Here is a 17,765-nt window from a genome sequence, read left to right on the forward strand (position 1 = left end):
TACCTCAAAATAATATACAAAAGAACAGGAAAACAGCAACTGCCTCATACCAAAACTGTGGGTACCATTTATATATTGGAGCCATTTAAGGTCCCCTGGCTGCTTTCCCTCCACTTCTACATCCAACACATATAAGACAGATCTTTTCTTGGAGTCTTACCTTATAGACCTGAGAAAAGAAGCCACTCCCAATAAGTTCTGCATCAAAGTTCTCCCAGAATTCCAGCCTCCGGACAGCTGTTCGTAGTCTCTGCCAGCGATCAACCTGGAGATAGGTGTCCGAGGACTCGCCATCATAGGCCCCTGGGCTGGCCGGTTCGGGGGGCATCGTGCCCGTCTCACACATGACTGCTGGAGGATGATAAAACAGACAGCCTGGGACCCAAGGACCAATCAGTGTGTGCGTGTGTGTGTGTGTGTGTGTGTATGTGTGTGTGCTGGGGCAGATTGTGGAAAGGAGGGATCTAACAGGGATCAGCCAGATTCTGACCCTGGGCCCAGCCCTGGGAGCAGAGACTGCTCAGCACTAATTGTGCGGCTTTGGGCAAATCATGGGATCACAGAGCTTTAGCTGGAAGGGACTGCAGAGACCACCCACCTCGTTTTACATATGAGGAAATCGAGAGAGGTTAAATGGTCCAAGAAGGAAAATCAGATATGGGAAATGAACGCAGGTTTTCTGGCTCTGGAGCTAATCTTTCCATTGTACCGTGGATCTTAACTCTCAGCCTCAGTGATCCTATCTGTGAAAAGGGACAATTCTTTTCCTCTCTGATTCAGAGGAAAGTGGTTATCAATCTTCAAAGGTTATAGAAATGTGAGTTGTTGGTACTGTTATTGCTTAAAGTTGTTGCTATAAGTTGTCACTTTTGCTCTCCACACCTGTGGAAATGTGTGGATTTATAAACAAGATTTATTTATAAATTTATAAAACAAGAGCGATAATATTCACACTATTTCTCAGCTTGTAAATTTAAACCCAAAGAGAAGTTATTATAATCACTAATTCTTTGTCTAGTAGCTAAATTCCTAGACAGATTTCTGGGTTCGATATCTGGATTATTTTTAGCAGCTTGCCCCTTTCACCCACTGAACCACCTGTTGGCACATGAATGGCCCCGTCCACCCCAATAACGCACCATGGCCCCGGCCCCCCACTCCAACACAGGCCTGTAGTTGTGCAGGCAGAGGGCAGGCCCTGCGGGGGGTGGGTGGCCCTGGCCCCAGCCCTTCCCTTTCAGGGGGTAAAGCAAGTAGGGGCAGGGCTCACGCCTGTTGTTGTTGTTGTTCAGGGGCCGTTTCTGGAAGCCTTAGCTCCCGAGGGAACAAAGTAATTGCTTCAGCATGTGCTTTGGACAGCTCCAGGGGCAGGATAAGCTGGCCTCCTGTCTGACTGGAGCAGGGGCCACACCAGCGAGATTGGGGGATAGGGAGTGAGAGAGGGGATGGCACCCCAAGAATAGATCCCACTTTGCCTCACTCCAGAAGATCCCAAGTCACTGTAGAGCAGCCCCTGCCCTGCTGGGGAGGAAACTAAGCCAGCAGGAGTTGCTAAGGGCCCCAAAGTTCCACTCCTTCCAGGCAGGCCCTTCCTTCCCTCCCCACTCCCCCCTCCCCGGGTTTCCTCCTCTTAACCAGCTGCCTCCGAACCCATAACTCGCTCAAGCTTGAGATTCACAGTGGTTGCCTCTTTTTTTTACAAATGGACATGACTGCCCACTGGAGGGGGGGCCCCCTTCAAACCAGCCCAGCCTGGCTACTCTGGGGTCTTGTCCACAGGAATCCCTACGGCCCTCCAAGCCGGAAGGGACTTCAGACATCAGCCTGGCCCACTCCTCCCCTCCAGATTAACTCCCCTCTCCCAGAGCCCTTTGCGCCAACAGTCCCGATGGCAGGGGGCTCACTCCCTCATAAAACAGCCAGATCGGATGCTAGTAGCGGGAAACATCTCAAGCTGACTCCCAAACTAATTCCCTTCCCTTCCATGCGCCCAACCTGTGCTCTCTGGGGACAAGCAGAACAATTCTAGTCTGTCCTCCATAGAACAGGTCTTGAAATATTTAATGAGAATGAACACGTCTGGCTGAAGCCTTCTTTTCTCCAAGCTAAACACCCCCAGTTTCTTTTAAGACTCTTCCCCATCTAGGAGGAAGGAGGGAGAAAGGGAAAAGCTCTCAGTTCTCTTCTCCCCCCGCCCGGCTTGCTCCCCCCTCCATTCCCACGCTAGCAGAGAGCAGGCAGACTATACTTCAATGGCTCTCTGTGTGGCTGCCGGGATTCCTGGAGGAGGGCAGGGCTCTCGCTCCAGCCCTCCCTCAATGAGCCATTTGTGCCCGGCCGGCAGCAGCCCCTCCGGCTGACTTTTGGCCCCTGGAATACCCCAAGGCTGAGCGAAGGCGGCTCTAAGCTCCTTTGGAAGGGGGACTGAGTGGGGCCATGAGGCAACAGAGAAAGTCCTTACTTATAAATCCTTACAGGAAATCAGAAATCTGTGAAGACTCAGAGTTTGGGATTATGGGTCATGAGGAGTCAGAGGGTCTCTTCTGGGTATGTTTAAGGCCAAACCACTGTCTGACTGTCTTTGGGGGTTAAATATATCCTTCGGAGCGCTTCTCCAGGTGCATGGTATGTCCTAAGAACCCAATATCTCAGCAAAGACTGGCATACAGGGTCAGGATGGAGGTGCTCAGAATCACACAATCTGGGTTGAAGGACACCCTAGAAGCCATCTAGACCAATATACGCCAAAATAATACTCCTTCTCTAATATTCCCAAGGGATTGTTTAAGTTTGGGAGAAGGCTTTCAGTGAGATGGGATCAGGGATGTCATGAAATCAGGTCTGACCAGATAGAAGAGCCCATAATATAAATTTTCAAGGTGAGCATTCACTGTTTGTTGGGGAAAGCTACAAATCAGAGTTTGATTTATTGCAAGAGAGAGAAAATCTTAACAATGCAGATTATTTCCTGAGTACCTCCCTCTCCACCTCCACCCTCCAGCAATTTGATAAACAATTGCTAGCACACCCCTGGGAAGAACCCTTTACCTTTTAACACAAATCTTTCCACTCCTGGATAGCTCTGATTCTTAGGATGTTTTTCCTTATTTTCAAGCCCAAATCTGCTTCTTTGTAAATTCTTCCCATTGTGCCAAGATCTGCCCTCTCCAGTCTAACAAAAGAAGACTAAAGTGGCGGAGCACAGTATTTTCACCTTTGTTGTTGTTTGTTTGTTTGCGTTTTTATTTCTCTTGGTTTTTTCCCCTTTTGGTTTGATTTTTCTTGCACAACACAACAAATATAGAAATATATTTAAGAGAATTATACACAAATAGCCTGTATCAGATTGCTTCCTATCTTGGGGAGGTTAAAGGAAGGAGACAGAAAAATTTGGGATACAAAGTCTTACAAAATGCTAAAAACATTTATTTGGAAATACATACACACACACACACACACACACACACACACACACACACATTTCCATCATCACCCTTTACTCCTGACCCAAGTCTTTTTTCTCCAGGTTAAATATCGAATCCCTCCTCAGGGCTTGTCCTCCTTTGAAAGCATTCCAGCTGATCAATATCCTTCCCAGTTTGTGATGCCCCAAATTGAACATTACATACTAACTAACCTTACAGCACTAACACCTACCTTAGCCAGGTCACTATGATTCTCTTTGGTCCAAAATTACATTAGCTATCTTGGTTGCCCTCTTAAAGTTCACAGTGTGTTCCAGTACACTAAGACCTTCAGCTCTTTCTCAGATTTCTGGCTAGTCATTCCTCTTAGTTTACATTTATGAAGTTGTTCTGATTTTTTGTTTGTTTTTGTAACTAAACTGAAAGACATGTATTCCTTTTAAATTTCCTCTTATTAGATCTTGCCCAACAACTTAGTCAAAGTACAAAAGAGAGAAGGGACAAGTAAAATGGAAAAGGAAGAAGAAGGTCATTTCCCAAGCCAAGGCACCAAATACAGAGATGCTCACAGACCAGGAAGATAGAAAGAACAAGAGTCAGTTTGAATTAGGTCCCAATTTAGGTGTAAATCAATCTATCAACAAGTTAAGGGCTTAATAATCCTAACTAAGCATTGTGTCAGGTATTGGGGGGCATGGAAACAAAATTGTCTCTGTCTACAAGAACTTACATACTGTTGGAAGAAGCCATGAATGCAAACATAAGGATATATCAAGTAAATACAAGCTGTGGGGTTGGGGGGATTACTTAGTAGATGGGAAGGACAAGAAAGGCACCGTGGCAAAGTGACCACTTAAGCTGAGCTCTAAAGGAAGCCGAGGATTCTAGGAGACAGAGTTGAGAAGGGAGGGTATTCCTGGCCTGGGCCCAGCTTAGGCAAAGTCACAAAGTGGGGAGATGCAGTGAATCGTGTAATTGTATAAGGAATAGCAAGGACAGTGCTGGAAGGGGAGTGATGATAAACCTGGTAAGGGAGATAAGGATTGTGAAAGGCTTTAGCTGGGCTTGATTCTGGTGGCCACAGGAAGCCCCTGGTGCATGAACCATTCGGCCTGTTCTTTGGGAAGGTCACTTTGGCAGCTGGGTGGAGGATAAATTAACGCAGGGAGATGTTTGAGGCAAGGTGACCGAGGAGGATGGAATCCCTTTACTACTTTCTGAGATCTCTACCATCCTTTTCTGGATCCTCAATAACAGTGCCTGAATTAATTCCCTATTGAAAAATGTCATTCCCTGCTCTGAGATTTCAGGGTCTTAACAGGTGTTTTCTGGATAAGGGTTCACCCTCGCTCCACCATTCCACTCCAGCCAGCCCTTGAGACTGGCGGCACGTTTCCCCCGTGTTGTGAGCATCACAACACTTCTCCTGCCCCCACCCACAGCTTTCACCAGAAGCAAGCCCCCACTGAGCTGTGGGTTCACTTCCTTGGCTCCCGTAAGGGAGGGAAGCAGGGGAAGGGAGGCCCCTTCTCCTAAAACATCCCCTGGAGTCCTTTCAGACCTTGGGATATCTCAAGGACAAGGAAAAAGGAGGAAGACAACATTTCCCCTCCACAAACAGACCGGTGAGAAGCAGAAATGGAAGTTCCCCAAACAGGCACTTCCTGCCAATTAATCTCAGCTTTGGAAGGAGCCCTGCCCTTGCAGAGGCTGGAAGCAGAGACCCGGCCCCGGTGGGCTGAGAAATGATCAAAGGAGAAGAACAGCCTTGGGAGGTGTGTGTTTGAATATCCCCCACTGCCTCTTAGTTAGCCATAGCACTTTGGGGGACCCCAGTCTGTAAATCAGACAGTTGGATTAAATGACCTCTAAGGTTACTTTCAGCTAGAAAATTCTAAAACGCCTTTATTTCTACCCCAGAGAGTCCTGGCTCTAAAATAGCCTCTTTTTGAGTTTTGAGAGAGCTTGGAGGAAGGCACGTACACACCCCACCCCCACACAGTGCCCCAGACAGTCGTACCCTGGGTTCTGAGGTTCCTGGGGGGAAGTGATAGGGCCGACCTCAGTGAGTGCCCAGCCACCCTAGTGAAAGGGAGAGCACTCAGGCTGCTGACCCAGGCTGGCAGACTTCCAGGGCCTGACTTCAGTCATCTGGGGGCAACATTTTGAATCCCACCCAGAGTCCACAAAGGCACAAACACACTGTCCCATTGTTTCTCCTCATTCTCAAACACCATCTTTAAAAATCAGTGACAAGGAGATAGTCGCACAGTTTTGCCAGGCAGTGTAGGTGTGGTATGTATGTCCGGGCTTCTCCAAGGAGCCCCATGCCCGTTGGCAAGCTGGCTCCAGGCGCCCCCACCATTCCAGGCCACTCACCACCCCTGAAACCCTAGACCTGAATGCAAGAGAAAAAACAAACCCTTCCTGGCAGCTTCACTGCACAGCAGGGACAGAAATTCCTCACCCCCCTCCCCAAGGCAGCAAAACAGCCTTCTCTGCTCCACTGTAGAAAAGGTCTAAGTTACCCTCCTTCTCCTCTTCCCCTAAGCCTGCAGGTAAAAATCTCAGTGCCCTTGTGGAATAGCACAGGTGGCCCCCCACGTGCCAGCCTTGGAAGAAAAGCCAGGATGTCCCTTCCCTCTCTCTTCCACAGGGAGAGGGCCAGCTTAAGCCTGGCTTTCCCACCTTCTAAGAAGGCAGCACTGGCAAAGGAAGATCTCCAGGTCCAAATGGGGTCTCCCAAAGCATACCCAAAATGTGATTTTCTACCACCCTACTCCCCACCTCATTGTGTAGGGATCAGCCTCCCTCACAAGAGATAATTACTAAGCTCACTGCCTTCTGCTCTTCCAAAAGACTTAGTCACCCCTGAATAATGGGCATGGGAAGGCACGGGCTCAGGCACTATTACTCACTTACAAGCCTTCAGTGACAGTTACAGACAGACAGACAGATGGGCAGAGAGAATTCTAGCTTGAAGCATCCTATCTGCTTGGGCCAATCTCAACCCCTCACTTCCTAACAGTGTCTGGAATCTTGGGAATCCAGCTGAGACAGCCTAGGATCATTTCTTATAGTGGAAGGTCCCTCACCCCCTGAAGAAGGGGATCCTGAAAGTCTGTTTCATAGGGAGACCCTTGGAAGGCTACCTTCTGGCAGGCCCCCTGCCCCACCAAGCTCAGCACTGACCCCCAGCTGCAAAGGTGGCTCCTAGATCTGCAGAGTATTCCCATTTCCCAAGAGCTGAATTTGGATCCTGCAGCAGCTGCTGCATGTGTGTGTATGGTGGTTTGGGGGTTTTTTTGCAAGTGTGTCCCTGTACATGCTCCCCCCAGATTCAGGTACCCACCTTCTGTTTGCAGATGTGCCTGTGAGGGGCTGCCTCCACAAGCACAGCTCCCACTAAGGTCTGTTCAAAAGCCTACTCTCAGCACTAGTTTCTATGACACCGATTTTCAAGAGTTCTGTCTCAGTGAAATGTCTGATTTTTCATTTATAGGAGCCAGAGATGGGGGTGTGAAGGTGGGGCAGAGCCAAAGGCTAAGGCCAACAAAGAGTTGTGCTATACAGGGAAGTTCTTCAATCTCTCTCTCTCCACTGAGTAAATAGCTAGTTTCGAATTGCAGAAAGAAGAATTAAAGTCAGAGCTTCTTAGCTACAGAAGTTACTAAGGCAGTGAACAGCCATGGACTTTCAACTCTTAGAGGCCCTGAATGAGAACCAGAAAGTCTGGCATCTGTCTGGGAAGCTCTCTGGCCAGGAGGTAAGGGAGTATAGGAAATGACGGGTGAAAATTTACATTTTCAGGCTAAGTCTCTGTCTTTGTCCCATATCTTCAGGTAGCACTTGTTGACAGGTCATGTTTCCTAAGCTTGGAAAGGGCCCATCCTTTGGAGTCTCAAATCCAATCCCCACATACAAGCAAGACTGTCCCCAGGATGAGACTGGGGATATCATCAGTACTCCACCTGCCAATGACATAATGCTTCCCTCTCTTACCGGACTGGAATTCCCACCATGTGAGTCCAGGTCACTACAGAGACAAGGATTCTATCTCTAAGAGGCCATAGCGAAAAAACATATCTTTTGCCCAGAAGCATCCCTCTCTCATAAATATAAATGCTTATCTTCCACAAAAATGTTTATCAGGTTAGTAAAGTCCTGTAGGATAAGATACAGAATCACAAGGTTGGAGCTAGAAGGAATCTTAGAATTGATTTGGGGCAATGCCCTGATTGTTCACAGATAAAAAGGGAAGTGATTTACCCCTTTAATAATGGGGGTAAAGATAGGTTATATGGCAGTTTGAATTCATTCACTCAGAAGAAACGGGAGGTAGGAAAAGGAGTGATTCTAAGAGGGATTTTGAAGGTATACAAGACAGGAACGACAGGTAAAAGGTTTGGAGGTATCTTGAGAGGAACAAGGAAAGAAGTTGAAGGGTGAGGAGGGAAGATACTGCCCCCCCAAGATAAACACCACCCATCTCACTGCGAAGAGTTCCCAGGGTCCAGATTCAAAAATAATAGGTAACAATTACACGTAGTTCATTTTAATGTACCAAAGCAGACACTTCTTTTTACAACCCCTGGAGAGCACAATTCCTCCTGTCATCTATGGGAGCCCAGACTAGCCTAGAAAAAATATAAGGGTGGGCTTTACAAAGAACATAACTAATTCCAGATTCAGGTATTGGATCCTGGAGCTTCCCCAGGTTATGACAAAAACAAAACAACAAAACACAGCTCAAAATCTCCTTTTTGTATATTCCTTTTCAGAGAGGTCTCAGCTATTCCCGGCGCATCTCCTTCCAGATGATCTGAAGTCAGCCTGGGCAGCCACCCAGCAATGCCCCACCCAATTGATAATGACATAGTTGATAAAAAAGAGCTGGCAGAGAACCCCAAGGAACATGTGTTTTAAAAACGTGACAGTGACCAGGCAGCCAGCCTCCTGGGGCCATTCAGGTACCTCAAAAGAAAATTAACACCAAGTATTAAACCACAACAGGGAAGCCAGGCCAGGATACAGCCTTTCCAGAGTTTCCTTGGGAAAACAGGCCTTTGCCTAATTGCAGAGCAGATGATTCCTGGTAAAATTAATTTCAATAAAGTGAATACTGTTTCCCCATTGATTTCCATTATAAAATCAGAGATGTGTTCCCCAAGAGACCCAATCATAACTCTGGTGAATTGTATCTAGCTTCATGGGACACGGATGCTATCTATACTCATCCATAGTTCCTTTACTTTTTTACCACCTATAATAACTTTTTTGAATTGAATTCCTTCATAGTACTTTCCCCCTGGGGAAAATGCCCAATGCCACTTTCTTGGATCATTTCTCCAGTTTATGAGGTTGTCCTTATTCCATGGCCATAGAGGTCCTCAAACTACAGCCGGTGGGCCAGATGCAGCAGCTGAAGACATTTATCCCCCTCACCCAGGGTTATGAAGTTTCTTTATTTAAAGGCCCACAAAACAAAGTTTTTGTTTTTACTACAGTCAGGCCCCCCAACAGTCTGAGGGACATTGAACTGGCCCCCTATCTAAAAAGTTTGAGGACCCCTGCATAGACCCTAGAACATGATTTCTTTGCTTTTCATTCTGTTTGAGTATTTATATTCTGGATATTTATTGTTGTTCAATCATGTCTGACTCTTTGTGATCCCATTTGGAGTTTTCTTGGTAAAGACACTAGAGTGGTTTGTGATTTTTTTCCAGCTCCTTTGACAGTTGAAGCAATCAAGACTTGCCCAGGATCACAAAGCTGAGTGTCTGAGGTCAGATTTAAACTCAAGAAAGTAAGTCTTCCAGATTGCAAGCCCAGCACTCTATCCATAATGCTACCTAATAGCTAAAGTATTGGATTCGGAAACTATTTCACCAATCAAAGTTTCTGCCATGAAGCTTAAAACTTCCACAAAATTGTCGCTTAATCTTCTATAAAATGAGTTGGTTCTGCTGCCAAAACTAAATTCAAAGTCAATCTGGATTATTTGTTTTTCCACTAGAGATGAGGTAACTAACCATCTTGAGTAAAAAGTTTCCTTAAGCTAGAGGTCCCCCAACCTCCTTCTGATGAGGAAATGTTGATTTCTTCCAAGTTTTAAGATCACTTACTCTCAAGAAGGGACTGAAAAAACCCACAGAGCTCTGGAATGGTAGGTAGAGTGGGAACAGCCAAGTTGGAGAGCAACCAGTAAGACTTGAAGATCATCTGGTTGGTCATGTTGCCAATTTGCCAACTCCTCAATAGTGAGAAAAACAGATGGGTCATTCTTATTACATCTCATGACAGTCCAAGAAGCACAGCAAACAAATACTCCTTTATATTTCAATCAACAAATATTAAGTGCCTACTGTATATTGGGCATTCCCTTTGAGAAACTAGTGCAAAGAGACATAGAGAATCCCTCACTAGACCCTCCCTGAAGTGATTCAGACTACACCAGATGTCTTAGGCTGGTGCTAAACCAATGCATGACCTTCCCTTGAACTCCATTCGAGTACCAATACCTGATTTAGGAGTCAAGATTGAGAATAAGAGGAAAGATCCAAAATCCAAATCTAGTTCACCCAAATGTATAGAAAAGAAATAAAAAGGATCCTGGCCTTCCATACATTGGAGAAGGAAGTAAAAAACATCTATGGGAGACTAAAAAGACCCAAAGGCCATCTGACCCATTACATATGTATTCATGTGCCACATATGGCACCTCAGCCAATTCCTCCTGTCAGCCAATCAACAAAGAACATGAATTGACCTCTGAGAAGAAAAAAAGTGTGTGTGTGTGTGTGTGTGTGTGTATGTGTGTGTGTGTTCCTAAAGTAACAACAACCAGTCCCAAAGATGGGATGGGAGATGATGATGATGATGATAATGACGATGATAGCTATTATTTATATGGTGCTTTAAGGTTACAGAGTGATTTACAAATATTATCTCACTTGGTCCCCAAAGTAGCTGAAGCAAATAAGTACTGTTATTTTCCCTGTTTTACAGATGAAGAGACTGAGGTTGAGTTAGGGTCAGCTATTAGGTGTCCAAAGCAGTATTTGAATTCACACCTTTCCAACACCATGTCTGACACTGTTCACTGCACCCCCTAGCTGCCCCAGCACTGTCTTCAGTTCTTCCTCTGGTAACAGGAGATACCTCTTCCAGGGGTTCTCCAATCCCTAGAATGAAGTCTTTGCCAGTGGCTTCCCCATTTCTGTTTCAGTTTCTCCAATACTTCCAAGGAATGGGGCAGGCAGGATGCTCTCCTTTACCTTTCATGTAGCTCAGGTGGGAGCCCTGGGGGTCAGGTGAGTTGGGTTCCTATATGAACTCCAACGTTTACTGATCATATGACATCTAGCAATGCATTAATTTCTCTGAGCCTCATTTTCCTCATCTGTAAAATAGGGATAAGACTCATACTAACTACCTTATTAGAGTTGGTAAAGTTCTTTATTAACTGTTAATTGTTGTTCTTTAGAGCACATTAGAACCACCACTGAAGGTTTCTCTATTACTAATTTTTTTTTTTGCTTTTTTGCATTTATTTTTTAAAATAACAGCTTTTTCATTTTTCAAAATAGATGCAAAGAGAGTTTTCAACAGTCACCCCTGCAAAACCTTGTGTTCCAAATTTTTCTCCCTCTCTCTCCCTCCCTCCTCCCCTAGACAGCAAGTAATCCAATATAGGTTAAACATACAATCCTTTTAAACATATTTCCATATTTATCATGAAGAGCAATGCTTCTAGAATTAATCCCAAGGCATGGTGTTTCCTGGACTAAGACAGACAGAAATATCTGTGTGAGGCCCTTTCATTCCCAATAGTTGTAGAATCATTGGGGGGAGGGAGGTAGTTGGAAGAGACAGCTTGAACGAGGAGCAGTTCTCATCCATTGGACAGATGTGTATGTATATCTGATCCCCAGAGCTTGGCCACTCTTGAATTTTTCTGAAGGAGCACAGAAACCAGATGGTGTGCCCAGACAAAAATGGCAGTATTAATTAGCATTCAGGTTCCATAAGACACAAATGTATAAAGAGAGGCACTACATGCAAGAGAGTGAATATATCTGTCCTTGTGTATTGATACGGATCCTAAAGGCCATATTTCACCCCTACTTCCCTCCTCCACCCCATACACATACATTGCAAACGGGGAAGAGAAATCTATTTAGTGCCTCATTGTGCCCTTGGCTCTCAGAGGAATCTCAGACCCCAAAGCATCTCCCGAGAGATGGAACCTGGTAGGGGGCTGCGGGGAAAGCCATACTTGGTGCTATTCAACTTTGAATCTTTTCCCTGAGAAAGGACTGTAGGTGGTCAGGGATCTGCTTGGGCTGCTTCCTCTCTGTAGTTCAAACTCAGAGGATGCTCGGGTGGGAGAGAGTAGACGCTGGGGCCGGGAGACCGAGGTTTGAAACAGAACACTTTTTTCCTTTCGGGGGAGACTGGTTAGATTGCCGTCTCAGTTATACCGGTTCTCTTTCTGAGAGGCCCTGGCAGACCGCGGCTAGTACATTGGAAGGGCCATTGGTTCTGGTGTCGGAGAACCTGCTGCGGGTGTTTGCTACATAACCTGCCTGGAAGTAGCTTCACCTCCCCAGCCTCAGTTTCCTCACCTGCAAAGGGAGGGAGGGTCTCGATGGCTTCTGGGGTCATCTCCAGGCGATGGTCCAACTCTAGGGCAATGACCTCTCAGTCGAGACTCCCTAGAGCCAGCGCATGGCCGGCGGGGTGCGAGTCAAGGAGAAGACTAGGGGAAATCGGGGGCTGCTTCTGGCTCCCCGACGGCGGAGTCCCAGTCCCCCACACCAGCTCCAGCCCCTCACTCCGCGAAGCTCGCCTCCCTTCTCCCCCTCTCGCCCTCGGGGGGTCGGGCGGAGTTGGGAGGGTCGGCGCCCCGGGGGCTCGGTCCTGCCCTCACCTGCTCTGCGGGCTCTGGCTTCTGACTCCGAGTCCGCCGCCGCCCGTGCCACGGCCCGATCGGCGCGCCGCGCTCCCAACTCTGGGCCAGGCTGTGCCAGGAGCGCCGGTGCCCGCTGCCTACGGGGAAGGCAGGGAGGCGGGGAGCGGCGGGGTCCCTCCCAGCGCCGGCCCAGAGCCCGCCCCGCCTCCCAGAAGTTGCTCCCGGGAGGAGGAAAAGCCTCTGTCGGGTTTAAGGGAGACCAGGAGTCTCAGGTGTACGGAGAAAGGGGAGCTCGGGAGCACAAGAGCCCCCAAGGACCCTTATTCCTCCCGCGGGAGGCGCAGAAAGTGCGCAGAGATGGAGCGGGGGTGGCGGGAGGAGAGCACGGGGAGTGGGCAGGAACCTGGAAGTCAGGTCTGATCTTGCTCTCCTCGCCGGGCTCCAGGAGGAGGGAATCGTTGGGCGTAATGCTGGGTTTTTCTTCGTAGCCCAGGAGAAGGGGTTCTAAAGCTGCGTAAGTAACCGTCCTCCGTGTCTCCAGCCGGCCGGAGTGAAGGAAGTCTGCTTCCAGAGTTGCCCTTTACAACCGGTACGACCATGGACAAGGCATGTCTACTCCTTAGGCTTGTTTCCTTAATTGGAGAATAAATGAGTAAGGCCAGATCTAAGGTCTTTTCCGGCCCTGAATCCCGCGACCCGGTGACTCACCGAGCCCACTCTGTGGCACCCGGGGTGGGGAGGGGGAAGGGGACCTTTCTTCTCTACATGTACGGAACAGACTCCTTGTGTTTACCCTCACACCTCCTCTCCATCACCTCCCAGAGATGGACAGTTCCTACAGGCTGTAATGGGAAACGGAAACACTAGATCACTGGGGAGAGCACCCTAGTGAAGCTTGGAGGGTGGGGTGGAGCGTTTCCTTCCCCTCGTCAGAACCCTTGTACTCAGTGCGCAGAATTAAGGAGCCTCAGGGGCGTAACTGGGAGCTGTACTGTGAAGGATGTCTTCCCATTCATGGATACCACCTGTCCCTCTACCACCACCTGCTCCTCCCTCTGGCTGTTAGAGAGGCTCATTACGGCTGGTTTTCGGACTCTGGGGCTGGCATAGTGTTAACTGGGCCCGCAGTGGATCTAAATCCTTCTAGGATGACTCTATACCCAAGGTGAGAATAGTAGGGTAGGATTATGGGGATGGGGGGGGGGGGATGACTACAGAGTGCCTCTGATGGATTATAGGGCACTATGGGAAGATAGATTGTAAACTAGAAGGGATATCAGATTCAAAGAGGCAAGTGACCCCCTATCATACAAGCAGCGCGTGTGGCAAAACCTCAGGTTTTCAGACTTCAAATACACTAAGTTCACCACTACATTATGTTGCCTCCTAAAAGAATGGAAAAGGAAAGGAGGGTATTGGTGAGGAAAAGAAAGGAAAGAAAGAGGGAGGGAGGGAAGGAAGAAAGAAGGGAGAGAAAAAGAAAGGAAATAAAAAAGAATGAAAGAAAGAAGGAAGGAGAAAAAGAAAAAGGAAGGAAAGAAGGAGAGAGAGAGGGAAGAAGAATGAAAGAAATAAGGAAGAAGGGAGGGAGGGAAGAAGAAAAGAAGGAAAAAAGGAAGGAGAAAACTATGCCTTTTTTCTTCTCTCAAGCCTGGTATGAACAGCATCAGCCTTGATCTTATGCGGTATTTGTACTCCCTCTTTTGGTCTCGGCCTAGATATCTGTAGCCTTGTCTTGTTACTTTCTGCTAAAGGAATTCTATCCCATGCCCCACCTTAAGAGCCCAGCCCAGTCCCAAAGCATGGGCATGGAGACCTTGGCTGTTATACAGAAACTCAGTGGATCATTCAGATGTTAGAAAAGAACTTGAAGTACAGTCTGAGTTAGGCAGGAATGTCTAGACCAAGTGTTTGAACCACTCTGAATCATGCTATCCAGTGGCAGCTAGGTGGAACAATGAATAGAGTACTAGCCCTGGAGTCAGGAGAACTTGAATTCAAATCCAGTTTCAGGCACCTGACACTTATTACTGTGTGATCCTGGGACAAGTCACTTAATCCTATTACCAACAAACAAACAAATTAAGAGTATCAGAATGTAAGAGCCAGAAGAAACCTGTGAAATCACCCTAAGGGTCTCATTTTACTGAAGAGGAAACTGAGACCCGGGGAAGGAAAATAAGAGGCAGAACAAAGATTAAAATACAGCTTTTCTGACACCCATTCCAGTGCCTATTCCTCTCAACAAGCTCCTCAGTGGAGAACAGAAATCCAGGCAGGTTAATAATGAAGGGTTGTTCTTACAATCTCACCCACCTCTACTCTTTTCTATGATCGCTGGAAAGAACTCCATCACTTTTCCCAGTTTTCAGAAGAAATAAAGCTCTCTAAAGCTTTATGGAAAAAATGCTGCAATAACTCATTGTTGATTGGAGAATCTGAAGTACTACCACATATCTATTAGATTGGACAATAGGACAGAAAAGGGAAAATGAAAATGTTGGAAGACATGGGGAAAATGAGATATTAATTCAGTGTTGGTGGAGTTGTGAATTGATTCAACCATTTCTGTAAAACAATTTGGAGCCCAAAGAGCTATAAAACCATGGTATACTTTGATCTAGCAATACCATTACTAGATCTATAGCCTAAGAGAGATAAAAAGCAAAAAGGAAAAGGACCTGTATGTACAAACAACATATATAGCAACTCTTCTGAGGGCAAACAATGGAATTTGAGGGGATTCCCATCAATTGGGGAATGGCTGAATAAATGATGATATATGATTATGATGGAATACTATTGTGCCAGTAATAGACATGATGAGCAGGATGCTCTCAGTAAAACCTAGGAAGACTTCCATGAGTTAACGCAATGTGAATTGTATTTTTACAAAGTGACATCAATATTCTAAGATGATCTATGGTAAATGACAAATATTCTCAGCAATATAATGATCCAAATTAACTCTGAAGGATTGAGAGTGAAAAATGCTATCCATACCCAGAAAAAGAAATTATGGTGTCTGAGTGCAGTTTGAAACATACTTTTTTACTTTATTTTTCTTGATGACTTTTTTTTTTTTTTGGTCTGGTTTTTTTTTCACAACATGACTATTATGGAAATATTTTGCATGACTACATGTGTGTAATCTATATTGAATTGCTTACATTCTCAACAAGGGGCAGGTGGGGAGGGAGGAAGGGAAAGAATCTGAAACTCAAAGTTTTTTTTTCTTTTTTTTTAAATTATAGCTTTTTATTTACAAGTTATATGCATGGGTAATTTTTCAGCATTGACAATTGCCAAACCTTTTGTTTCAGTTTTTCCCCTCCTTCCCCATTCCCCCTCCCCCAGATGGCCGGTAGACCAATACATGTTAAATATGTTAAAGTATATGTTAAATACATATATTGTAGTTATATGTCCATATATGTATATGTATACACATGTCCATACAGTTATTTTGCTGTACAAAAAGAATCAGACTTTGAAATACTGTACAATTAGCCTGTGAAAGAAATCAAAAATGCAGGCGGATAAAAATATAGGGATTGGGAATTCTTTGTAGTGGTTCATAGTCATCTCCCAGAGTTCTCTCACTGGGTGTAGCTGGTTCAATTCATTACGGCTCTATTGGAACTGAATTGGTTCATCTCATTGTTGAAGAGAACCATGTCCATCAGAATTGATCATCATATAGTATTGTTGTTGAAGTGTATAGTGATCTCCTGGTCCTGCTCATTTCACTTGGCATCAGTTATGTAAGTCTGAAACTCAAAAGTTTTAAATACAAATGTTAACAATTATTTTTACATGTAACTGAGGAAAAATAAAATACTAAATAAAAAAGAATAGATGGAGGATTCCCCTCTGCTTTGTGACCACCACCCAGCCCTGATCACTGGCATATCCCAATCCATGCCCTCCTCCCTCCTTCCAGCCTATGTGGGAAACAAAAGCTATGGATCTTTACGTATTATGCCCCAATTCCATGACTGTTTCTCAGCTCATCCTATACCTTCCTTCATTTCTCACCTGTAATTGAAATAACAGCTTCTTTCATCATCCTTCCTGGGTAGAAAAGTTTTCTTTAAAGCTTAAATCAGGGATTCTTAAACTTTTATGTGCAAGGATCCCTTTTGTCAGCCCTATAAGCCCCTTCTTGAAATGTTTTTAAATGCAGAAAATAGGATACTTTAGATTGTAAAAGGAAATCAGTCACCAAAGTGTTAGAAAATAAGGTCAGTACCCCCTAGCTGTGAGCACTTTACCTACACTATCTTTATCTTGCATATATTATCCTGTCCACTTGCTGTAGCATTTTTCACACATTTAATTTAATCTTCTCTGTTACTATGTGGAGCAGGTAACTGATACAATGGATAGAGCACTAGGCTTGGAGTCCAGAAGACCTGAGCTCAAATGTGGCCTCAGATACTTACTAGCTATGTGACCCAGGACAAGTCACTTAACCCAGTTTCCTCATAACTGGAGGGGAAAATTGCACACTATTCCAGTATCTTTGCCAAGAAAACCCCAAATAAAGTCACAAAGAATTGGACACAACTGAACAACAACAATATTATTCTGTGAGCCAGTAATAGTATTATACTGTAGTGCAAAACACATTTCTCTGAGACTCACAATTCTGAGAGGCATATGCTATTATCATCCCCATTTTATAGATGAGAAAATTGAGGCAGGTAGAAGTTAGGTGATTTGCTCAGTTACAGACTTAGTAAATGCTGAGGCAGGTCTTCCTGTTATCCAGGATACTACCTAGCTGTCTCCTGACATGGTAGGTATTACCATTCCCATTTAACAGATGAGGAAAAAGAAACTCAATTTGCCCACATACAGGATTCAAACTTTGATCTTTTTAAAAATAGTATTTTATTTTCCAAAAATATACAAAGAAAGTCTTCAACATTCAGCTTTGGAAAACCTTGTGTTCGAATTTTTCTCCTTCTCTCCCTCCTTTTCCCTTCCTCAAGATAGCAAGCAATCCCATATAGGTTAAACATCAAAATTTGATCTTCTTGTCTCCAAATTCAGCTTTCTTCCCACTGTCACACTATCTTTCCTGTGAAGTCTTTACATTCCACTCCTTTACCTCTCCCCAAATAGTTCAAATTTCCACACAGTATTTTGTCTGGACTTCTTTTGCACCTATCACTTTCTACCTTGAATTGTATTTATGTCCATGTGCAAGTTGCAACCATGTAATTTTCCTCAAGGTGCATATTCTGGTAGATGTTTTACAAAATGTTTGTTGAATTGGAAAGATTCTTAGGCCAAGAGAGACTGAACAGGGTTAACAAAATTTTACTAGACTATTATTAAAGGTAATTTACTTGAGGGACTAACCAGGGCAAGACACTTAATTCCTCTGATCCCTGGCAACTCTGTAAGACTTATTTCCT

General features: G+C 45.3%; 1 protein-coding gene across 4 annotated transcripts in view; it reads right to left on the reverse strand.

The window, feature by feature from the left end:
• The window catches only part of LOC100919463 (dual specificity testis-specific protein kinase 1-like), a 41,010-nt gene extending 27,802 nt beyond the window's left edge, over positions 1–13,208 (reverse strand). The window contains exons 1-3 of one of the 4 annotated variants that reach the window (XM_031951946.1): positions 12,358–13,208; positions 3,049–3,172; positions 161–351 (exon numbers count right to left, since the gene is read on the reverse strand). In XM_031951946.1, coding sequence (XP_031807806.1) covers positions 161–346 — 186 coding nt within the window. In that variant the 5' untranslated portion in view covers positions 347–351; positions 3,049–3,172; positions 12,358–13,208. The other 3 variants (XM_031951947.1, XM_031951945.1, XM_023494384.2) reach the window with 3 other exon arrangements.
• Positions 13,209–17,765: the final 4,557 nt, after the last annotated feature.

The sequence above is a fragment of the Sarcophilus harrisii genome, chromosome 2 (assembly GCF_902635505.1).
Source record: "Sarcophilus harrisii chromosome 2, mSarHar1.11, whole genome shotgun sequence".
NCBI lineage: Eukaryota > Metazoa > Chordata > Mammalia > Dasyuromorphia > Dasyuridae > Sarcophilus > Sarcophilus harrisii.